The 25,445-nt window shown below is 39.8% G+C and overlaps 1 protein-coding gene across 1 annotated transcript in view; it reads left to right on the forward strand.

Annotated features, from left to right (window-relative positions):
• Positions 1 to 25,445, forward strand: part of LOC139657817 (phospholipid-transporting ATPase ABCA1) — a 144,788-nt gene that overhangs the window by 57,487 nt on the left and 61,856 nt on the right. Inside the window, exons 22-31 of the mRNA XM_071535745.1 lie at positions 5,048 to 5,262; positions 7,071 to 7,149; positions 9,543 to 9,745; positions 10,899 to 10,947; positions 11,275 to 11,382; positions 11,587 to 11,619; positions 12,310 to 12,449; positions 16,576 to 16,703; positions 20,675 to 20,773; positions 21,593 to 21,782. Of these exons, the coding sequence (XP_071391846.1) occupies positions 5,048 to 5,262; positions 7,071 to 7,149; positions 9,543 to 9,745; positions 10,899 to 10,947; positions 11,275 to 11,382; positions 11,587 to 11,619; positions 12,310 to 12,449; positions 16,576 to 16,703; positions 20,675 to 20,773; positions 21,593 to 21,782 (1,244 nt within the window). The remainder of the gene's footprint in view (positions 1 to 5,047; positions 5,263 to 7,070; positions 7,150 to 9,542; positions 9,746 to 10,898; positions 10,948 to 11,274; positions 11,383 to 11,586; positions 11,620 to 12,309; positions 12,450 to 16,575; positions 16,704 to 20,674; positions 20,774 to 21,592; positions 21,783 to 25,445) is intronic.

The following is a 25,445-nucleotide window of genomic DNA, read 5'->3' on the forward strand; positions in this document are numbered from 1 at the left end:
GCTACGGGGAGTCTGTTTGTATGAAACGAGCTGAAGGCTGATATTTTGGGCTTAATACTGAGGTTCTCTGTAGTTAATTAGGTGCGCAGGTTTTTCCCAGACAAAGTGACCAGATTGCCCTAAGTGGATGTTGTTTTGATTAAATTCTGCGGGGGCTTATTTGGTTGGTGGCAGTTCAAACTAAAAAATTCAGAGATTCTGCTATAAACTGCTTCAGGCTAGACAAGGTAATATGGACATTCAGCAGATGCCCTAATATGCACAATTGATGTAAGGTTAAGATCTGTGTAGATGATTTATGTTGTGATATCAAAATGCTAATAAGGGGAAATATTCTTTGATAATTCCTTTGTGTCAAATGTGGCTTTTGTTTTTTCTCTTCAACGGTCATTAAAGCATTCAAAGGCAAAGATTCAAAGTTACAAAACTTTTTAAAATGGCAAATTATGAATATTTAATTATGATCAATTTAAATGATTGGAAGGTGATTGCTGTTAAAGGACACCACCCTACTTATCAGATAAATCATTATGTTCTTACAAGTAAACAAAAACAAAAGAAATTTCTAGTAAACAAGCAATTTACTATATACAGTATCTGTTTCCTTAGCATTATTTGTGCTTTACTGTGTCCTCAATGTGAGATTAGCGATAGATTACAGGTTTGTGAGCCATAATGATGATAAATTAGCAGCCTGTATTAGAACATGTCATATAATTAGAACATGACCAAATGCTCTTTATGAATAAAACTGACTTGACTTGGTCAATTAGTTTTGTTCATGCACAATAGCATGACGCCGCTACTGGGTGAAAACCTTGTCCATCCAAAATGTCAACTTCTCAGCAACTAAGAAAAGCAGCTTGGTTGTAGCTTGACAACCATGTAGTTTTGAGGTTAATCAGAGGGTTTTGAAAGGTTTTCATAAGCCCCAGGGCCAAAGAATATTCTCAACCCATAGCTGACCACGTAATCTCGGATAGCCACACGTCCGACTCAAATAACAGAGGTCTTTGGAAATTCTCGTCATAAAACGAGGGATAACGAGTCCTTGCTGAGCCAAAGGCAGCACTGATTGGCTGTGAGTTTGAAACAGGACTCTCGCACAAGTCCTCTGGAAACCCCTCTGGTTTGTTTTTCTGCCCGAGTTGAACAAGTTTCCATCGTTAGCTTAGCTGCAACTCTAAAAATTAAATGAGCGAGATAAAGATGGATGACATTTTTGAATCAAGACACTTGGCCAGAAGTCTGCTCATTATACCAGACTGGCCTATACAGCTTCTCAGCTGGAAGACCCTGCTGACCAACAGTGTGATGTAATGGCATGTTTACCAACAGGGTGTGGTACAAGTTTGATTCAGCAAACTTGGCCGAAACCTGGCATTACACGGGAGAGAGAAATTTGTCACTGATAGCAAAACCACAAGCACCGGATAAAATGCAAACAAATTTTCCCTTAAAAGAAAGTTACGACCAAGCAGAGCCTTCCTCTCTATCATTCCTGAGTAATATATTGTTATTGTAGCAATCCTACTATTAGGAAAGTAGCTGTCCACACCAGGGTTTAATTAATGCAATCATTTTCATTTAGAAGCCAGAATAGGCATGGCTATTAGCCCACAGCAGCATCATGTGACTTTTATTTTGTTAGCTAGCCATCTGTAGAAACTTCCTTGTTGTTCCTATGACAGTAAACATGTGAGAAAATTGGAGCTGGAGGCTACGCAAGATTACGGACCATGTAATCCTCAAAAAGAATTTAAAACAAATCCCCCAAATTGTAGTTATGAGGTTTTCACATGACAACAGTGATAACTTAAACCTGCTCCTCCAAGATCACATATATGACAAACGTATTATAGCATTGAGCTATGTATATATTTTGTAATCAAAAACAACTTTCCTACTGGTTTAGGAAAACATTCTCAAATATATGAAACATAAAATGGGCATTGTAGAGTTACTGATCTGGAGTTAGATTTGATTAGTAGGAAAAACAAACTTATTTAGAGAATGACTTGCATATGTGGCCTGCAGTGGCCCTAAATTTCAAATAATTTCTAAAGCAATGAATTATGAGGATTGGTCACACAGGCTTAAATCAAGTAGCATTCATTAAATATATAAATTACACTGTGTTGAATGCCACATCACAAACCCATTTTAAAAATCACATCAATGAACAGAATAATTATGTGCCTCCCCAGACTTACCTTGAAAACAAATTTACTCACAGAGACAAAGGGATATTCACCAAATAAAATTCGATTCCGTATTTGTTTGTAGCAACTCAATTTATTACAGACTGTGATTGCAGTTTCGCTGGCATTTGGGAAAAATGAAAATATCCTACATAATTTGTTTTTTTAAATAAATAAATGTTTTAAGGTTGCAACTCATGTTGCAATATAAACAACATATAAATCTATCAGCCCTTGTTCACAAACTGAATGTTTGTGAACAAACATTCAGTTTGTTCAGACAAAAGTCTTTTTGTCTGCATTGCATAGCACTGTATTTAAATAAAAAGCAGCCACATTGAAGCTGCCATTCTAATGATTTTATGTGGAAATACCGAGCTATTTAAGATCACATCTGTTCAATAAAATCTGTTGGAGAGAGTGGAAGGCAGGATGGGAGCAAGCTGTAAACATCCAGCACTGCCATCTGAGACATAACTTTCTCCACAGCATATGATAACATCCGACACAATACTGTCCAGGAAAGCTATTCTTTCAACACATGTCTACCCTTCAGCTTATCTTTAAACAGTTAGAGATTCCTGGCACAAACCGCAGTGTCTGTGTTGCCTTCGGAGGTGAAATAAATAGATAACCTTCAAACGTGACCCAAATAATGCTGCAAAATCTCATATTCAACAGCAGCTGGTATTGACCCATGCATATAATAGGCCTGCATTTACATGGGTCAAATTATTTTTCTTATTCATTTGCATTGCATTTAATCAAAACAACAGGTTTGTCTCTTTCTTTAACTTAGTGGAAAGGCTGACATTGGCGTCAAGGTAATCCTCAAATCATTGATGTGAATCGATTGCCTCAAACTGCAGTTATCACAGTTTTGGCCAATAATTCATCATACTGCTGATGCGCACGATATCCATCTTACCTTAGACAACCACTGCGAAATCCATATCTATCCGCTTGATTTACAGGGAAGGAGAATGAATTACAGAAACCTGATTTCCAGCCTCACTTTGCTGTACATAGTAAGAGTGCTACCAATTTACCTGAACCCCCCCAACTCCATTTGATATATCACTTTGTGCTTTAATGCACCACAACATACTATAAATCAGAATACCTTTGTGGGCCGTCCACAGACCAAACACATTTATTTTGCTCCCAACTCACAGATGATGCAGTGCGTTTTTATTATTTTTTCCTTGTAAACCACAACAAATCCCCAGGAAAATCATCTATGAGTTTGAGCAAACCATGCAAAATGAGCTGGCTCAGTCAAACCAAACCTCCAGCGATCTCCTCAGCCAAGCCCTTCATAAGCATGGCTTTTTCCCCCATATGTTTAATTGAGCGGGCGGTGGGCACTCACTCAACTTGGGCATTTTTCTCAGAGTTTGTATATAGGAGGATCCAAACTTGCTTGGCGTAGCATAAGGCAGCAATACTTAACTGGGAGGAGATGGATTTAGCAGCTCAGAGGGTGGCAGGGCACTGGAGGGGCGAGAGGCGGGCCGAGGAGAGAACGGAAATAGTTGGCTGAGCAAAATGCCTGAACTCTGCGTCGGGCTGCAGTTAATGACCTCTGAGCGTGTGTCCTTGTCCCTGGGATAATGTGACCTGCGAAGATACAAATTTAACTAGCTCACTGCAAAAAACCTGCCGTGCTCAGCAGACCACCTGACCTTTTGAAATAAAGACCCACAGATCCGACGAAGAAAGGGTGAAAACTCCATCCGGTCACCTGGACAGATTCTGAGTTGAATGTGTTTGATATGGCACACCTGGAGAGATGCTATTAGCTGATACTTACTATTTATATGGGTTTGTCAAAAATTACACCCTGAAAACCTAACTGTCCCTGAAGGAAATACCTGTACACAATAAGATTAAATTAAATTAATATTTAGTGGAATAATGTCCATTCATTGACTAACTGTACAACAAAGGAATGCAATGGTCTTGAGCTAGTACCATTTTTTTCATAAAAAAAATAACAGCTCTCTCTCTTTGCCACTTAATAATGAATGCATTGGTAGAAGTCTGCTTTGAAACAAGTCTCAATCAACAATTATCTAGTTCTCTGTGAAGCTGCCTTCATGCAAAGTGCAGAGAGATGACCATGCTGTGACTTCATCACAGATCTAATCTATTTCCTGTTTGCTGGGGAATGTGATAATTAATATGTGTTAGCTGACACTGCAGGATATGCAAGGGGTTCAACCCTTGTGAATAACCTTGCGATGCGTGCTGTGGTTGTCATATACAGTCGTGTTCAATACGATGCCTCTTGAATCAAAAGACTCCAAACGCAAACGGGCAAAACAAAATAAAATGTGGTCTCTTTGAAACACTACTTGGAAAGTTGGCTTTGGTGGCATTCATCATAATTTGTCCAAGATTCACACCCACACACTCAGTGTGGTTTGTTTTGTTGCCATGAGGACAAGCATGAGTAAAAAACACAGTGGAGTCGGCAATAAGGAGATAAGCGACTACCATGCAGAGACAGATTGTGATATTGGCTTGATTTGAACAATTTTGATTCATGGCATCTTTCTTGTCAAGCCTCTCTTTCATAACAGCAGTTGTCAAAACAAACAAGTCCCACAGAGTTGTAAAATGCTATATTCTTTTCCTTTACTTTTTCATTTCTGCAATCCAATTTGTTTTTAATTCTCTGCTTCAGACACAGACACACACATACACACTCGCAAGCACACAAACACACACACTTATTCAGCCTTTTCAACCACACTCCACTGTGCATGTAATTGTGCCCATTCAGGTGAAATCGATGGTTTGGTTACTCCAGTCTCTCTTTCTCTCTCTCTGTCTCGCTTCAGGTCGCACCATCATCCTGTCCACCCACCACATGGATGAGGCAGACATCTTGGGCGATCGTATTGCCATCATCTCCCACGGCAAGATGCGTTGCTGCGGCTCCTCCCTCTTCCTGAAGAAATGTTTTGGCAGTGGCTACTACCTCACTCTGGTCCGAGGCGGGGATGAAAAGATGATAACTCAGCGAAATGGGATTGCACAGACTCAGGCCAAACAGGTGTGAACATATTACATAGTGTCTGGATCTGGCATTTGAACCTTTATTTTACAGGGAATGATTAGCTGAGCATCTATGCTCTTGTTCATCAATGTCCTGATTCGCATTTATTGAGTTTTTTGATATTATTTATTAGACAAAAGAAACCAAAGCATGGGAAAACCATGTACAGTTTTCAGAAATTGTCAAGGATAACACAATAAAGCTGGTAAGCTTATTTCCATTGTGGTCCTTAATGGAAAGAGGATAAATTGAATTATAGAATGCAATCATATAATACCAGGCAGAAAGACAAAATTGGCAGCCCAATGCATTCAAGGAATTACCTTGACGGTAGTTAAGAGAATGAAGCGTGTCGCTCACTCCCCAGTATTTCATACTGAGTCATACACACAGTTGATGAATGTTATAGCAGGAAACAGTTTTTGTATTTCAAATAAGATGTATCACCACTCTAATCTAATATCACAGAAAGCTGTAATATCCAGCTCTCATGAGCATATTCATTTTGTTGCTATTCCAGTGATTTTTTTTAATGTTTATGGTTTACAATTTACAATTTAGGCATTTAGCTGACACTGTAATACGGAGCCATTTACAATGAGTGAGTCGGTAGGGATTTATTGGGATAGATTAGGATACTTTGACAGGTACGGCTGTTGACAGACACAGAATTGGCTGTGTTCTCTCATGATCTTGAGATAAACACAGATTTGGTGACCTGCATGACTAGACAATCGCCCCTTTAGTATTTTTTTTCTTATGAAGCTAACTTTACATAAAACTCCTATAATGGATAGAGATCATTCTGTTTGAATTGATGTATCAAGGAAAAAACTTAAACTGCAAGCCCCTTCAACACCGCAGTAACCTTTCTCTAGTCTATTATTGAACATGGCTCCCTCTGACTTTCCAGAGTGCTCTCTCTTCCTCGCTGCCCTCCCCCTGTAATGATCTGTGTTTAGTCTCTCCCAGCATGAGAATTGGCAGACGCCTACGTGCTGGATGATACTAATTGTCGCCGGGGAGAGGGGTGATTCTCGGTCTCGCTCGCCAATGGTGCCTCGCACACTTAGTTTTAATCAATAGGAGCAAATGAACAAGATGCACTGATGCCAGCAGGGCTAGAGCAATTACCATTAGTCTGCAGGCTCTTTGTGGTGAGCAGAGTCATTTGTTTGAAATAAATAAATAAACATGCAAACACGTTTGCGGATGAGGTAGAACGCTCCCCCCTTTCCCAAATGATGACTTGGTAATTAAGTGGCCAAATATTGCAGAGGAGCTGTGGGCTAGGTAGACCTAAGGCCTGAATTATTCCTCTTTGAAAGAATTCAAGGCTGATCACTGAATGAAAAGTTTTTCAAATACACAGCGAATACAACGAGGAAACAGCTGGAGGTAGTTTGACTTTCAAGGTCCCTATCTATTTTCACTCTGTTTAAACTCTATTTAAATGCCATAAAGTTTTTGAAAAATGCAATGACCTTTATTTGTGAGGTTTATTCAGCCTAGATTGGAATCAAACAATCATCCTCATTATGTGTGCGCACACATCTGTTGTACAGTCTCCTTGACTGAAAAGGTTGGCACTAAACTCTGGTTTCTTGCGTCTTGGCACAGCTACACGATGAGCATGACACCTGTTGGTGCATGTGTACAGCTTCATTTGGTTGCAATTAAATAGAAACTTGTTGATGGCGTCCATTATTCGATTAATATAAGAGGGAAATTGTCAAGGAGGCGCTGTTCATCACTCTAAGTGGCAAGGCATGATGAAGTCTTTCTAATCCAATTCTGATTAATAGGAGAAAGACCGTCCTGCGAGGAGTGGCAGCCCGGATGACGGCATTGGCAGCCAAAACTGGAGCAACTCTGACCCCTCAGGTAGGACCAACAGTAAACATGGTAATTTTATCACTGTTCCTAGTTCTGACAGCATTGTACAGTTTAAGCACTTCTCATCAGCGTCTGAAATTAACACCCAGCTAGTGCCAAATGCCTGTAAAATTTGTCTTAAAGAAAAAAAAATGTCACTAGGGACACTGGCCAGTCATTTTTTGAGACGATAACATTTGAATACCTTGATACATACAGTGTTTGATGTGTTTTGATTAAGTTGAATTCTGTTGCGCTTTATGATAAATTACAAACTTGATCCGTTGTATTAGTGAGCAGATTTTACATTAAAATTCTAAACCTGCCGTCGTCTATTGAATGTTTAACACAGTACCTGATTCTATAAATGAGGTAGCATGGAAAATGGTTAGGTTATCATATCTCTATGAAAACATATATTTATGATTTTGGCTGGTCATTTTTTTTTTAGTTTAGCAGCCTTGGCAGGTGAGCCAAACATTTAATTTTGGATGCTGCTTGTTGATATTATATACAATATAAATTTAAACAACAACTTTGCACTATCATGGTTGGGGGTGAGGTTTGGCAGATAGCTAGTTTGAACATCATGTCAAAATATTTCTTTTTTTTATTAAATTGAGTGCAAAGGAATGATGTTCTTCAGCACAGTATTGTTTTAATACACCCTACTGAACCCTGACCAATTTTGTACTTGATAGTAGGAGCATCATGTCTCCTTGTTACTTGAGCTTGGCCCTCAGCGCTGCTGATTGTCAGCAGCTGATGGCACACATCCATGTGAGAGAGCCTCAGTCTCAAGTGGCTGTTGTCCACTCTTCCACAGATTGGTGGTCTTAACTAGTGCTGGTCCTTTAAATCCAATTCTGAATTTCAAGTCCTTGTCTGGAAACAAGGTAATGGCACAGATAGTTGCCTTTGAGAGGGATTTCATAGGGATGACATATGGGAAGTAAGTCAGTCGATGCCTGATCCGAACCAGAATGGTTACTCAGACAAGCAACATAATGTGGAAAACTGTTCAGTGTCAGGAGGAGGTTTTCTGAACAGACTTTAGACTTCTGATCAGAGATTTTAACTGAGCATTTGCAGGTTTTTGATGTCATTCGTGCATGTCACTTCCCCGCTCCAAAAAAACTGACACCTGCCATTGTTTGCATTCGAATTATCAACCAATTACTCATTCAGCTTAGAGTTTATTGGGCAAACTATGACTGAGGAAAATGATAAATCAAATCTCTTTTCCCCTGACCTTGCTTTTCCTCCCCTGTTTATTTTCTTTGTTCAATAGTAAAGAATAAAGAAGAGACAGGTGATGGTGGTGATTTGATTTGATCATTGTTAGTCTTGATCATGTGAACAAAAGCAGCTCACACAAGACGTGATCACAAGGAAAATCTCAGTGGAAGGTGTCACAGACACAATTTCATTCTCCAATTTATCCTGCTTGGAAAAATGCATCACGCACAATCAAACCTGCTTATTCCTTTAGAGTGATAACACACATGATGTTTAAATATGACATAGAAAATGCCATAAAAGTAATCATAATTCCACAAGTGACAGCACATTCCTCTTCATTAGGCTTCCAGAGGCCAACACGCGGACACACACGCACGTTTACACAGATAATTTAGTCTGACGCGTGACGTCCGATCCATTTACTTCTTCATGAAGCGCCAGGTCTCTGGTTGGTTAAGCTGCAGTGATTATGTATGAGAGGTTCTGGATCGATAATGGACGCGGCGCGGCCCGCAACACTGTCCTGATTGATTCTCACTGAGGCCCAGCTTAAGAATGGATGAGGCAGGAGAATTATGTCCACTGATCTATTTCAGTGTGTTCAAAGGTCACAGCATCAGATATATGTAGAGTATCCAATATGTTACATAGCACTTTTTCAATTTCCACCGCTTCAGAAAGATTTCTGGTAAACCGTTTCCCTGATATTACATTGTATGAATATTAGATTTAGACACTCCAGACACTTTTACTAAAAATATGCTGAAAGGTGCTGACAAATGTAACATGTTTGCAGCCAATACTGGTGGGTTGTTTGTGAACTCATGAGGGTGTGGGCGCTGAGGAATAGTTACCAAAATGAAATATTGCTTTAACAATAACCTTCAAGAATTCCTTACCTTCTTTTTGTTCATTTATTATACACTGCAACAACACACTTTTTTTTATATCCATGGTCAAACAAAATACCAATGTCAAAGTTGTTTCCAAAGCGCTTTTTAGCAAACAGATTCATCACAAAGTGCTTTACAGAGAACGAAAAACACACATAAAACGAGAGATACAAATGTGTATTCTCCATTGACTTTTGGATGGTCCGTGTCCTGCGATTCTGCCGTTCTTTAGAGTTTATGTGTGGGTAATTTAAATCTGTCCCGCAGATTTGACAGCGGTGGGTCAGCTTGTGCGGCGCCACATCCCCGAGGCGGTGTTCCTGGAGAGCATCGGCCAGGAGATCACCTACATCCTGCCCTATGGCGGGGCCAAAGACGGGACCTTCGCCCTGCTCTTCAAAGAGCTCGACCTGGAGATGGCTGACCTTGGCCTCACCAGCTACGGCATCTCCGACACCACGCTGGAGGAGGTAGGCGTGGGACTGATGCATGTGATGTGATGCATGCACACATACACACAAGCACCCACCGTATACACCTACATACAGAAGTAATCCTGCACCTTCTTCTTCTTCTCTTCCTTATCTCTCTCTGTATCACACACACATTATTATTATTATTATTATTATTATTATTATTATTATCAGTAGTAGTACTAGTAGAGTTGTTGTCGTTCTTATCATAACATATATAGACAGTAATCTTTCTCCTCAACAAATGACTCACACAATGTGTTTAGCATGCAAACTAGAGTGTTGGATCATATACAACAGGGACTGTTGGCAAATGCTCTTCATGTGTCTGGGAAATGAGTCAGACGCTCATGGCCTGCAGGCTATGTGAATAATTCCTTTTGAATGTCTGACATCTAGACGCAACAAGGTTGTTTCATGCATCCGTGCTGATTTGCGAAGTCCAACTAGACGTCAGATGCCATCCCTAATGATTTTCTAAATGTCTCCGATAAACACCCATTCAAAGTTTTGTAGTCTCTCCATAAGCATTGCATGAGAAACTGGCCAATTGGAAATAGCATCTGCGTCAAGCTTGTGGAGGAAAAGCTCAAATTTATCTATGATAGTAGCTTTTTTAACATGAATCCAGCTACATACTGGTTTGAATTTTATTGGTTGTTGTATACATGAATGTAGTAACATTACTGAATTTTCAGTGTTTTTTTTTTTGTTTTTTTGTTTTTTACGATAATGACATGAATTTCACGATCTTATTTTTATAATGCTCAATAATTCAGTGTCACTCATTGAACTTTCTGTCCTCATCCTTTTTACATTGCATGGGAAAGATCATATGTAACAATGTCTGCTTTTTTTTTTTCATTATCTCAGTAACTTTAACTTTGAATTAATTTGAAACAAGCTGCTTTTTACTTAAGTATATTTCTGCACCAGTAATTTTACTTCTACTAAAGTAAAATTTTATCGAAGTAACAGCACGTCTTGCATAGTTATTCTGTATGTGGTGGTGGGGAAGGATAGTGGTGGTGGCATATGCTGTGTATATAAGTCACAGTGTGTCATGGTCGAACAGTCAGCCAGTCATGTAATAAGGTGACAGGATACATCTCTCTTGTAAGACACTCAACATGACTTGTTCATTTCACAGATATTTCTAAAAGTGGCAGAAGATACCGGAGTGGATGTTGAAATTCCAAGTAAGGTGGCAGGATGCACACATGCACATATACATGCACACACCATATCTGCGCATACAGAATGATTTCTGTTTGAGTTCCATCAATTCCTATTCCTCATTGATTGACCTTATTTCCATCTTTTTTGTTTGGATCCATTGCCAAACAACTCCACATTTCAGTTAATCTGAAAATCAGATTCCTTTATGTCCCGTCCTAAAACACCTGGGTTTCTGCTTTTACAGGGAATAATATGGCGCCTTGCAGGGCAGGTTGCTATTCTTATTGTTATTTATAACCCTAAATTGGGTCAGGCCAAAACAACATATCTTATTTGTATTCCCACAGCAGCAAAGGAGCTGTTGGTGAGAGACTGCAGAAGAAGCTCCCACGAATCCAAGTGGAACAGGATCGCCAACGTCCAGACAAATTCAGAACAAGGCCCTGGAATGAGTGGCAAGTCTCTTCATGTTTTAGTCTGGAATTGTTTGATGAAAATCAGTAAAACTTTTTTAAATGTCCTTGATAATATTTATTGGTGTTCTTTCAGAAGGTTCAACTGAACCTTTATTAAAAATTAACTAATCTCTGGTGCACAATGTTCTGACGAAGTGTCAAACTCTCCTTTCCTTGCTATTTTGTCTTGTTTTGCTCATGCAGAGTTAAAGGGAAAGTTCAGCAGTAAAGTGGAGGGTACGTATTTTGTTGTTCCCATTCATGTTGTGCTATCTTTCTTTTATTTTTCGAGTAAATGGCTTTGTTTTCCTTGCACCTCTTTTTCCCCCAGTTAATAACTTCTCATTTAGTCTGGCTCAGATCTGACTCTTTCACCCTGGTGGCAATTGTGAAAAGGACTGAGGACTTAAACAAGAACTCTGTCTTTTGTAATTTTCAAAGAGAAATTAATTTCTGTCTACGCAATGTTATCTAAGGTGCCCGCCACCTTTTCAGTTTTTGTTTGAGAGCAAAGCCCTTTTGAAAGAAATTTCACTTTCACACAATGTTTTACACTATGAGAATGCCTTTCAATCAGAATATGCTTTGTAATCTTTGTGACTTGTGTGAAAACACAGGAGTTATTTTGTGAGTAATATTAAAACAAGATTTGTGGAGGGTGTGAGGCATATAACCAAGGTGTTTACAAAGCTCTTGTTTATTACACTGTTCCTCTCCGATGAATCAGACCACAACACTATTTTCCATGCATACTGTATGTTACATTGAAAACCAGAAGGAATTTGGGACACTGAGGGATGAGATGCTGCAGCTGGTAGTTTTCACACTTCAGTTATGTTTGATCAGCTCATTAGCTGTACTGAAAAGTGTGTTTCTTTTATAGATGCATAGATGACAAATAACACAACTGGTTAATGTCCACTCTAGATTCAGAGAGGGTTGCGAGTGTCAGTGGGAGGGGGTCGGCGGTCATCACTGGATGGGAGCTGATCAGGAGGCAGTTCCTGGCGCTCTTCATCAAGCGCTTCCACCACGCCCGGAGGAGCCGCAAGGGACTCATTGCCCAGGTAATGGCCTCAGTCTGTCATGTTGATGAATTGAAGGGTTATGTTAGAGGGTTGCAGGGGAGGATCAAGGTAGTATTGTACCAAATACATGTTGGGGTTTCAACGCATCAGTTAATGGAATATATGACAGAATTAAGTCTTTTAAAATCTGCTAGAAAAGTCATGCCATCTGTCTTGATGGAGTCAATAGTTACAGAGTGAAGCTTGTGGGAAAAGAAATTAAGGCAAAACCAAATGGTAATTTTGCCTCTCAGTAATCCCTTTAATTAAATTAAAAGGTTATTTTTTTATTTATAGCTGCACAAGGCAACTTTACACATCGGTGGCTCCTAATAGCAGTGAGATGTAACTGAAACTGTAACTGTCTGAATAATTTCAAACTTCAATACCCCAAAATCGTGTAAAGTGATGTCAGTTAACTGCACACAGCACACTCATGTTTACCAACCCAGCTGGTCTGTGATGCTTTTACCAAAGGAAACCAAAGTCCAGCTTTCTCTGGACGGAGTGCTGCTCGCTGCTGTTTGGGAGACAGTTTGCTATGAGTTGTCACTCATAGGTTTTGATTTATCACTTGCTGTGGGCGGAGAAGTGTCCGCTCCCGGCACCAGAATCTCATTTGGGTAAAACGTGTGAATCTTTGGCATCTCAATTCCCTATTGCAGCCTCCCGTTGTGGTTTAGGCTGATGATTACAAGTGTATTTCTTACATAAAAATCTTGCCTAGTGTGGCTTTAAATTTAAAATGTATTTGTATATAGAGAGAGTGTGTGTGTGTGTGTGTGTGTGTCAAAGGTGTTTTGCTGGCTACAGTTAAAGTACCATCAAGTTGAAGGCCTTTGCAAGATTTTGAGACACAAGAAAACTTTCTGTTTAGATTTTATAGAATTCATCTGACTTAACTGTGATTGGCATGGAAAACTCAAAGTGACACCTGTGATTTGTTTTTCCTTCATTTTAGTGTAGGCTAATGATATGTTTTCATTAGCTATGCATTAAATGTGATAACATAACAATTAGAGAGATGACAGGCAGCTATTAGCCTATTAAGTGTATGTCTATATTATTTTGTTGTTCATAGACGTAATTCCAAAAGTCAGAACCAATCAACAGAAATAATTTAAACAAGTCAAAACCAATTTCAATGAGTAGCAGTTTCCAAGGTACTTCAATTTCTTTTTCATAACTTCCAAACAGTTTTTATAAAGTATGTTCAAACTTGAAGTATCATTCACACACACACATCTGGATTCATAGCTGATATCATGTAACCCTATCACTTATGACGGCTGCCATGACATTGAAGTAATTACACTTGAAAAGGATTGTGAAGCACCACCCCTCCACTCCTACCCACTGTCCTGTGTGTGTAGGTGTGTGTGTGTGTGTGAGTTTGTGAGAGAGAGAGAGAGAGAGAGAGAAAGAGAGAGAGCGCAGTGTTCCACCTCTGGTGAGGTGTATGGGTCCTTCTTGTAATTTGCTGCAGTACCAATCCCCATTAGTCACTGTCAATCTTGGACGTCCCTCTTTTGTGTGAGAGAGCAGGATAGAAGGATAAGGGTGTGTGTATGTGTGTGTGTACGTACAAGAGTGCACATTGTCTGCCAGGGCGTACCTCCTACCTCTTCCTCTTTATTCATGTGACAAAAGGTTTTTTCCATCATGTCAACAGCTCCCATTGTCAGCAGATATGATTGTGTGGTGAGGTAATCTCTTCGAATACAAGTGGTAAGGGAATACAAAGGAGATTATGGCATGAAACTCAAAAGGAGTGATTTATGGGGAAGAAAGTTGGGGACAGACGTCGCTTGGCAATGTTGGCATCAGAGAGAAGTCGTTATTGGTTGTGTTGTGCTGGCTGAGTTGAAAGAGAGCTGGAGCTCGGAGTGCACCATGCAGTCCTGGAATTGACTACAATGTCCCACCGGAGCGCCAGCAGCCTTCTGTGCAACTAGAATATGAAAGTCTTCCTTTAGTAGATGATGCTGCTTTTAGCATGTTCTGTAATACTCAATATGTCCAGTGTTTTTGAGTCAAATGATTACTCTAGAATGGTTCATAAGGTGTTCATTTGTTGTATTTAAGTTCCAGTATCATGAATTATTGTCTGACACTCTGTTCTGGATATGATAGAACAGTGGAGATAAGAATAGTTAGTAACTCTTTATGTGTTAGATTTGATTAGACAGTTGTAAAAAGGAAAGCTATTAATAGTGTTAATAAGGAAAGTTATTAACACTGGGCAAAACCTCTGTAACAAATCCAAGGTGACACTGTATGAATGCTCTTCCTTTTGATACACACTTTAAGGCAAGGTATATTATATTAAGGTATATTATTCACAAATGTAATCAGATAGACAAAAATGTTTATGGGGAAAACAAATGTATTAAGTCAACAATATGCCTCCATTCTGCCCTCAAACACAATCTAATGAGCCATTTGACTTTGCAGTGAATAATACACGTCTTAATTGTGTTTTGGTGTTTATTCCCATTTCGAATGTAATCCTTTCCTCTTCTTTAAATCCCCACTAAACTTGAGAATGTGATAAACTCATGCATTGTTCATGGGAGTGCTTTGGCTTTGTGAACATAATGACTTTTCCCCTTTGTTTGCAGATCTCACACAATGGAAGAAGTACCAGCTGTCACCTGCAATTACTGTCGAGAGAGAGAGAGAGAGTTTGTGTGTGTGTGTGTGTGTGTGTGTGTGTGTGTGCATGCGAGAGAAAAAGATAGTCTCTTCTTTTGTGGACTGTCATTAAGCTTTTCAGTCTCATTGCTGCTCTTTATCTTTCTTCCAGGCGCATTTCCATAGTCATAGCTCCGTGCAGTAAATTTAGAATTTTCAATTGTAGCATCCTGAATTGGCCCGGCAAATCGCAGGCCCTGCAATTAATCAAGTGTAGGCAAACCTCCCGCTGCTGTCGAGTACCCCCCACCCTACAAGTGATTAAACATTAAAGATATCTTGCATTCTCCCACTGACCTTTTTGTCAGCTCTGACAATGAAATGAAAAGAGAACATTTACATGACGGAGAAAAGAGGATTGGATTGGGGGGGGGGCTCGGCTTCCGGAGGGGGGAAGCGTGGCAGCTTCTGAATAAAAGAAAAAAAAATAAGGCGAGAGAATAGCGAGAAATTAATTATGCCTGAGTGGCCGGATGATGGTGGCAGGCATTTGGAAGTGTTTAATCAAACTCATAATGCATGCACAACAGCCAAAACAAGTTGGTGGTGAGCATATTAATAGGCACACAGGTAAACGTGATGGTCCCGTGTGCTCGGTTGGTTGCATCAGTCACTTTGTTGCATGTAATGACAGTTAGGGGGCTCAGGGAAAGGGATGATGTAATTGATCTTGCATTGAGTCTTGTGTTGCCGTCCTGCTTACGCGCATAAACATGCACTCCACTATCATCCATGCAGATATCTTATGCAGCTTGCATCGCTATGAAGCCTACATAAGGGTGTAAATTATGATTTTACCATTAAAGCAGGCATAGTCATAATCCCATCACTCACAGCGTTTAATAATTATATTGGTCATAACATGACACAGCTTGTTTCCACATATGAAATGCCTGTTCCGAGTAGCTACAGTGGAAAAAGATTCTATATGGGTTACCACTCTAATGAAGTTAGTTTTTAGGTAATTAGCAGCTTGAATGGTTTCAGAGTGAAGCTTGAAAAATGTCTCGAAGGTAATATAAAAGCAGAGGTTTTTGTTGCCTGAAAACAATGTTTTTTATTAATTGCATTAATGTTGTTTTATTTTTGTTGACCCCCACCCACCCTTCGTTTAAGCACATTGATAGAAATTAGTTTTAGGGTGACATTTTCTGTTTTCAATTTGCTGTTTTGTCCATTTCAGTGTATGTAGGTTTACAGTATGCATTTTGGAAAGTGAAATTATCAAATTAATTAATTCAGTCTTCTGCCATTAATTACTCCCCCGAGTAACGCTACGTCTATTAAAACCATTCAAATCATTCATTTTTTAGAACATTTCATTACCTCAAATGACTTTTTGGATGCAGTACTGTGAAACATTTTCAGCAGAGTTGTGACAAAGACACTATGATGAGTGATACTGATTTCACATTTGTCTCTATCTTCCTAGGTGGTCCTGCCTGCTGTGTTCGTGTGCCTATCTCTCATCTTCTCACTCATCGTTCCACCATTCTCTGAATATCCAAGTCTGGAGCTGCAGCCCTGGATGTATGGACTGCCCCAAACCACCTTCTACAGGTGAGGGACTATTGCTCTGGATTTTATGGCATAATATAACTTGTCACACTTGTGGAATGTTATGTCATTTTAACCATGTTCTCTGCCTATTCAGATTTTATATTAAAGTATGAATCTGTGCCATTTTCATATAAATACATTTCCATTTTGCTACTCTCTATTGCCAATTAACGTAACACAGTAGTGACTCAACCTATGCGCACTTCATGAAAGCTTTTACATTTGTTACATGCTGTTCTAAACACCCAGTAGCAGGTAGGTATTTGCAGGGAAAAATACTGTGGTGCACAAGAAGTGAGAAGCAGAAGCAGAAACCGTGGTTTGTTTGGAATGAATAGAATTGTTAACGTGAGTAGTGAAAGTGCAGTGCAAAAACACTACAGCAATTACTGCTTATCACCAAGGATATCATAAAAAAAAATAATAAAAAAAATAAAGCTCCACTTTATCTAAGGAACAACTAAGAAACATACGCCCATGTTTTCATATGGGCAAATATGTGTGACATAACTCTTAGCCTTTCCCGAGTTATGGATGGAATTTCTCCAGAGATATATTCAATCTTTTGAAGTCATATGATTCTGTGGGAGAAGTCTCCCTATATTCACACCAGTGGGCTCAAAATGGCTGCAACATGATCTAGCTTTCTCTCTAACAACATAAGTGCTGTAAAATGCCATGTTTGAATTCTAATATGCATCGTCTGTTATCTGTTCGAACCATCAAAGAAATCTCTGCACTGTATTCATATTCATTTCTTGTAACATGAAGCTGTCGTTGCTTATCCACTATGCAGGTTTTTCCATTTCCCCTGGCAGCACTTTGTAGAAATTCACTTTGAAGATGTCGAGACACAATTAATCGTAGCCTTATGTGAAACTGGTTTATCTAAGATAGCATCTCAACTGTTGGTTAGAGTGAGAAGCTTTTCCTTTTGTAGACTATCTGTTGACACATTTACACACTTCCCTGTTTCAATGTGATCTAATATAAATCACATATTCTACATATATTAAGTCCAGAGAATGGGGACAAAAATGTATTTTGTTCTTGCACCTTTATGTATTTTTCCCCTCTCAAGGTGGGAGATGTTTTGCCAGTGTAACAGCATTACTTCATTTTATAGTGGAATTGCACATTTGTTCTCAAAATACATCACAAAAATGCAGGAAAACATGAGAAAAAACATGTTGAATATTTCATGTTAGTATCTTGTCGGTACACCCATACAGTATCCAGCTGCTGCAGTGACAAAGAATCTTATTGCATTTACTGCTTTGGGCTCATTGGTATTCTACGGTAGCGCGTTTATTCTATCCAGAGGAGATCATTTCATTGTAATAGATCGATCTTGCTGGGTGTTTTCAATGGACTGGCAGGACCTTTGCGTGTTACTGTGGAAATAGGAGGCCATTGTAAAACTCTGCAGCCTTTCCTGGAACTAAAACAGTGATGAAACTTTTCTTATCAAGATGACTGGCCAGTCTGCCCTGCTTGTGTGTTTCCTTTCTCTCCTTTATTTGGCCACAGCAGAGGTTACAGTCACGCATGCCACAACCGGGAACAAAACTCACAAGGGAGGGTTCAGGACTCATACAGGGGATTTCAGAGCTGGCTGCCCGACAGACTGTGCCACACAGTCTCGCTCAAGGTTGGCGAAAACTTGAACAGCAGATGCAGTTGTCATGACGATTACTGAGAACCGGTCTTGTGTGTTACATCGTAAGGTGGGAGTGTTCTTAATTTCTCTGACATTCCCCGCGGTCAATTACTGAACATTGTCTTTTCCCTTGAGTGACTTTAAAACATCCTCCCTTGTGATGACTGTGTGGCCAGGAGCGCTGTGCCTTTTTATCTTACAAGTTCTCTCAGATGTGCATTGGTGTACTGCATACCCAATAAATGCCAATGATCCATTTTAGTTCAGAGTGATTGAAGATAATGATTGATACATCTCACTGCAGTATTACATGCAGTAGTGGCAATAACCTGGTTTACTTAGCCTCTCTGTAATTTTCTGGCAGTTACTATCACAGTGGCATTTATTAGAAATTCCAGTGAAATGTCAAAGGATTATACACTTGTAGTATATACTATTTACTGTATATTCCACGCATAATTTCAACACATAATATTAACCAACATTCTGTTAGGTATCATATTCTCCAAAAAGTTTTTAATTCCCATATTATTATGTTGCCTCATTTGGCTTAATTTTGCCATTGTCTCATTGTATCTCCATGAATTCTTACTTCTAGGATATTCCATTTTGACCAAATGAACTACTCATTAGTTCCGCTGCTTCTGTATATATGCACAAGCCTTCATTTTTTAAACTGTCCAATAGTTTTATTACCCTGAATAACGTAGTAATCCAGCCATTGTTAATAGCAAAACAGATGGCTGCACATAATCCATTTTTACAATCGGACCACTTCAATTGCTCTCACTGGTGGCCGAAGAAATGACCGTATGACCTTCATGCAGATGCCTCTAAATGAGACAATGAACACAGTATTAATCCCAATGGCTGGCCGGGCTGTGGCCACTGCTGGCAGAAAGCCATCGCCATGGTCTTTATGAAACACTGTGCTTAAACTCCCACAGTACCCTTAAGATAAAGGGCAGAGTGTGTGTGTGTTTAGTAATGGGAATGGAATTGGAAAGGGAAGGTTGTTTAACTGAGACACAGGGCTTTGATGTGTACAAGACACTCAGGCAGTGATGAAAGGTCTGTAAGGAGAATATACTGTACACAGAGTCTTTAATGGGCACATCTCCACACCTGCTTGCACAAGAATACGCAGCGAGACAGAGTCAGACTTAATGTAAAGAGAGAAAGCACACATCGCTGTACAGTCAATGGTGTGTTGGGAATTCATGTTTTGACTCCTCAGCCAAAGGAAAGGGTTCGTAAACTCAATGATTTTCCTCTCACTCTTGTTTTAGCTAAACCCCATGGCATGCTGCATCGCCACCGAGTATTTACTTGAAATGCACCGCTTCCGATCCCCCGGCCTACATGTCTAATTTCCTTTCAGGCCTTGGATGTCAAGACAGATTTAAGACGAATGATCATCTAATCCGCTCTGCTTCGCCAATGCTGGGACACATTGAAAATGCATTGTGTCACACACATAACAACGGATTGCACAGATGTTTATCATAAATATGCTCGCACTAGACGATTAGGCAAGGACTGAGTACCACTATCACACACACTTAATAATGTACAGTAAGTGAGGTTATCTTTCCGACTCCTGATACATCACTGACATCAGGACCTCTAATCTCATAGGAACTTGTGTGATCCAATGTGACACCAATCAAACCAATGAAAGCGGACAGCCAGACTCAACTCTCTCCGTCTCACCTCAAAAACTCGGCTCTCATTGACTATTGGTGGTCTTCTCTCTAGGGATGGATCTCTGATCCCCACACACCAAAGGACTTGTTCAGGACAAAGCAGATGCCGAGTTTTAGATATCAAACAGGTTAGATATTATCGAGATGGCTCAAATCAGTCTGCAAGTCAGTTGGGGTGGTGAAGATTGAATTTGTAAACCCTTCACACTACCAGATAATTTTTTCCAACCATTGGTCCAAACCAAGCCTCTGATTGGGGTTTCCCCTCTGATTATCTAGATGGGCAAATTGAGTGTAAATCGGTCCAATAATCCTCTAGTGTGTAACTAGCCTAAGCCAAGCCTTCCCTGAACCAGCCAATGCCACAGCACATTTCTTCACACTCCAGTCAGTATCACCAATACCCAGAGTTTCTTTGGGTGTGGAAAGTTGGGCCATGATAACATGTCTTGGGTACAGTCCGGACATAGGGCCCAAAATATTTCCCATTGTTTTTGGGTTGCATTGATTTTTAGACCTGCTGTGAGGGAAGGAGTTGTGAACTTAAATGGAGACTAAAATGTTTGAATGTTTATTTTTATTAATATTATTCCTAACATTTACAGCAATGATGGTCCAGATAATGTGGAGGTGTCCCGGGTGGTGGACTCCTTGGTGAACAACCCTGGCTTTGGGACTCGCTGCATGACTGAAGACCCAATACCGTGAGTACACAAGAAGAATAAAGCACAAATTATTTGCCAAAACAATCCAGCCAAACATATATGTACTTGTGTGTGCACTCACGTCCATTCATGCCAAATGGCACTGGCAAAGCAATTAGCCATGCAGCTGTGCCATGCAGCTGTGTGTGTGTCTGTGTGAGAGGGCTAATAGTTACACAGCTGTGTATGTATGTGTGCATGCATGCATTCATTTGTGTCTGAACATGTGTATGTCTGTTTCTCCTCCAAGAAACACCACCACTGAAGTAGAACCAATAAAAGAGCCAAGTTACTCTGAGCCTCTGAAAGCAGCACTCTGATGATTTTGTAATCCAATTTCTAAGAACAAATTTGATCAATAAATGACTAGCATTGCATAAGCTGTCCAGACCATCCTGATCAGAATAAGTTGAATAATGAAGAGCTTTTTAAACTTGGAAAAGAAATGCAATTATTGCCTAGCTCAGAACCTGTGGACCACATATTCCTTGCAAGGCTCATTGTGTTTAAGTTCTTCCAACACAAACTAACACTATATTAAGCCACTGTACATAATTTAAATCAGGGCTAATACCCGACATTCTGCAAATTCCGCATTCATTTGTTTATTTCTGTGACTTATTGATATAGTCTAGATGTACGACCATGTGTACCATGGTACGGCTGTAATATAGCTGTCAACTGCGATAACCTGTGATTTCTACTTTCATATGTAGAGTCCACACTGTCAAGTCTGATCAGGAGCAGCCCCTGCCTCGTCACAACTTGGGGGGGTGGGGGTGATTAAATGTTCACATTCCCCTCTTTGCTTTCCTTCAGGAACCTTCCCTGTGCCTCCAGTGCCTCTGACTGGTTCACTCCACCTGTGGATCAGTCAATCAGCGACATCTTCCTCAATGGGAACTGGAGCATGTCTAACCCCTCTCCGTCCTGTCAGTGCAGCACCCCTAAACGCACCATCATGCTACCTGACTGTCCACCCGGTGCGGGCGGGCTCCCTCCCCCTCAGGTTAGTCTCTATAATCTTGGTCAAGTTGTTGGAGCGGCGATCTTGTGACTGTAAGGTCATAATTATGATCCCACACAACAGCCAATGTGTCAGTTTCTGTCCAAGTGCCCTTGATCAAGACATTGAAGCGCTTTCTGTTCCAGGGGCACCGCTGCTGGCTGCCCCTGCACTCTGAACTGTTTGGAGAAATATCTACACTTTCTTGTGTGCCTCAGAGGGATACATTGTGTGTAAAGGGAGTTGAATGCTCTAGATTTCAGTGACTTCTATAGGCAATGACTGACACAAAAGTTTAAAATATGCTTATCTTGGCATCTCTTGGTTAGCGGTCTGAAAGTTACAGTCAGCATCATTTTGATTTGAAAATGTAAAGGTACTAACTAGCAAGGAATTTCCATTGCATTGCAAAATGTGGATTACTCTTTTGTGCTATCTCTCCATTGTCATAGCATGCATGCATGAGTAGGCCCAAAATTGATCTAGGGAAAGAAAAAAATAATTGAAAATACATTGAATTTGGACAGTGCCAACCATTTTGCTCCTATCTGTGCCTGATATTGTTCAGCAGTATGGAGCGGTCTGGAGGCTGTCCTCAAGATGGAGTTGAGCCAGCAGCAGAGGGAAGCCATTCAGTGCTTTACTGTTGGTCCGAGGGAAAATGTGAAATGTAGGAGCTGGGATATGCAGCTATACAATTACAAAAAAATGTATTGCTGCATGACAGCATAATCCTGTAATCTGCCTCTTACTTGAATCCAGTTACCGGTGCCTAAATATACTGACCGATACGTAATAAGACTTCCTCATACTGGCCCTCGCTGCAGCTGTCCCGAGTACGACGGGGTCCCGACGTGTCCTGAATTAACAGGATTTCTCCTCTCCTCAAACTCCTGCCTTCAAAAAACTTTGCCAGTAGATTCAGACTCACTGCTTTACTCACCATCACATGCACAGTAATCTACTATCTAATCACTATCTCTCACTATCTAATATTGTTAGGAGTGAGTTTTTATTTTTCCTCTTTGGTAAATCACCATTGTCTAATTATCTTCTGGGGTCCAGGCACGTTTTGACGCTGGGCGGGACTTTAACACTCTATAGCCAATCACAAGTGTGCCTGATAAGTCTGAAATGAAGCTTGAGTGGCTAGGATAGGGGTGCAATTTGTAACGCTGCGCTGAAGTAACAGCCTTTGTCTTCATTATGAAGAAGTTTTGGCTTCCTGGCAGTTATTCAATTTGAGGGATTTAAATGCAGAGTAGAAATAACTAATTGGACGAAACTGCCGCTCGATGCGAGCCTTTTAAAATGAGGTTTTAGAGCAGGTTACTTGAGCACATTAGGCCACTCACTCGAGCGTATTCACTGCATCCAAAGTCTTCATGACACAATTATTTAACCAATAGAAGAATTTGCTTGATTTTCATTACCCAATGTTTTGGGATTTTAATATCCTCTCCTCTTTCTTATGTTGACTATATCAAAGTCCTTGAAACAAAGTCAATATTCTCTTCACTAGAGCTGCGGAAAATCAACAAAATGTAATTTGATGATACATGTTGACGCAACTGCTTCTACAAATATCAACTTGAAAAAATGTAAACAAAAACATTTTGGAAGGAAAAAGATATTAATGAGATATAATTTTTCTCAGTTTGAATATAATTAAGAATTGTCTGTCTTTTTGACCAAGGATTTTGCCCAACACCATAAAAACAAGAAAAATGTCTACCTCTTGTGATTTTGAAATAAATGCAGTACACAGTTTATTTAGTTATTTTTTAAATAATGATGCAGCCCTATTAAATAGTTTTCAAACACCATACGCAAAAGTGAAATGAGCTCACTGAGTTTACCTCACTTTTCATTGGCACTTGATGATACAATTTCACACAAGTCTCTCACATGCTGATGTGTGTGCGCGCACACACACACACACACACACACACACACACACAAACACACACACATATATTTCAGTTGATGAGGTGTCTGAGCTTCACAAGGGCTAGATGGAGCCTTGGTTAATGTCTAAAAGTGTATTGTTTTAATAATAGTAATATAGATTTATTACATGATGATCCAAAGCTGAAAACAGTTTTGCACAATCTCTTTTGTTTTGACTTTCGGTTTGAAGTTGTCACTATGTTGTCCATTAATTTAATTAAAGCTCAAAGATGTAAATAAAAAATACAGCAGCATGTTCCAAAGCCTTGATGACTTCTTCTGAGTGAATATAGTTTTCAAGTTAATAAGTTGTTGAATGTACTTAGAGTGAATAGGGCTTTTTGGAGTTAGAACCAAAATAGCATTACAACTAAATATCTAATGAAGGAGCCACTGCAGAAAAAAACACCTTTGTGGGGGAATCAGTTGCTCTATATTGTACTTGAATCTATTTTGGATGAAAATTTTTTTTTTTTTTAAAAAGGGTCAACTCTTGTTTATATGATTTGATTTTTAACAGCCATTGTGAGTTCAATTTGCAAAGCGGGTATTAATTTTCAAAGCTTCTTTCAGCCTCAGTTTCGATGGAAATGTTATAGGGAGATATACTGGTCCAGTTAAAAAATACTTACATAATCACACACTGATATATCTGAAATGATCTGATCTCATAATTAATATGGCATGTTTCCCTTCAATATTGGTTGCAATTTCACTTGTGAGATGTCTTCTTGGAAGGAGAAATGAGACATCACTCATAAACCTTTAAATATTGAGAGGTTTGTAAGTGGGATACACTTACATGTGCATGGGTATTTGTGTAAAGTATTATGACTAGGCCTTATGCTTATGTATTTGTACAAGTGTCTGCATATCCGTGGTGTGTGATGAGCCCTCAAACTGTGAGAGGCTGTCCAAAGTCAATGACTTCCCACAAGTGGAGCCCACATTGTTTTGTGAAATGACAGTTTGAGACTGCTGGGCTCATCTGCCACTTCTTTATTTCCCTCCTCCCTTTTTAAAAGAGATCCCCTATATGTCCCCTATATACCATGCTATGTAATGTACCACTCCGCGCTCTCCAAGGATCTGTAATGCCTCGTTGAACGCGGGTGAGTCTTGCTGTGTGCTCCATTGTGTGACAAGGCCATATAGGGCCACTTTAAAAGAGAAATTGTCCAGGTATTATGTTATGGGATGATTGTTGAGACAGTCAAACAAGAGGAGTGCCCTTTGCGCGACCTTTTCCTTTCCCTGACGTCTGGTCGTAGCTTTTGACAGCACTGTCAAGGTGTCCCCCATTTGTTGAGGCACTGCTCATACCCATGAGTCTTCACTGGTCGCCCGCTTAGGCCATCAAGGTCTTTCTGTGTCACTTTCATTTTTTTCGATCTCTTTCACCACCCGCTGTCTTTCTCCAGCCATTTCTTTGGCCTCACTCATCTTTTGATTTTAGGTGATTTTCAGCCTGAATCTTTTTTCTGTTATTTTATGAATTGCTACTCAGACACAATCTTTATATTGTCATACAGTAAGTGGTTGGCACTCTTAGCACACTTAGCTTCAGTAAAAATACCATTTACAAAGGACAGTTCTTGCCCCTCTGAGTTACATTTACTTGCGTCATTTCTCTTTTATTCACAACATCTTGTTTTAGTTTTTGGTCTTTTGATCTTTGTTCCAATCCAGATCCTGTAAAAATATATTAAATGGACT

This window comes from Centroberyx affinis, unplaced genomic scaffold (genome assembly GCF_046629955.1).
Source record: "Centroberyx affinis isolate AG114_WGS23_722 - 3 ecotype Tasmania unplaced genomic scaffold, CSIRO-AGI_Caff_v1 ptg002764l_1, whole genome shotgun sequence".
In the NCBI taxonomy this organism is placed as follows: Eukaryota; Metazoa; Chordata; class Actinopteri; order Beryciformes; family Berycidae; genus Centroberyx; species Centroberyx affinis.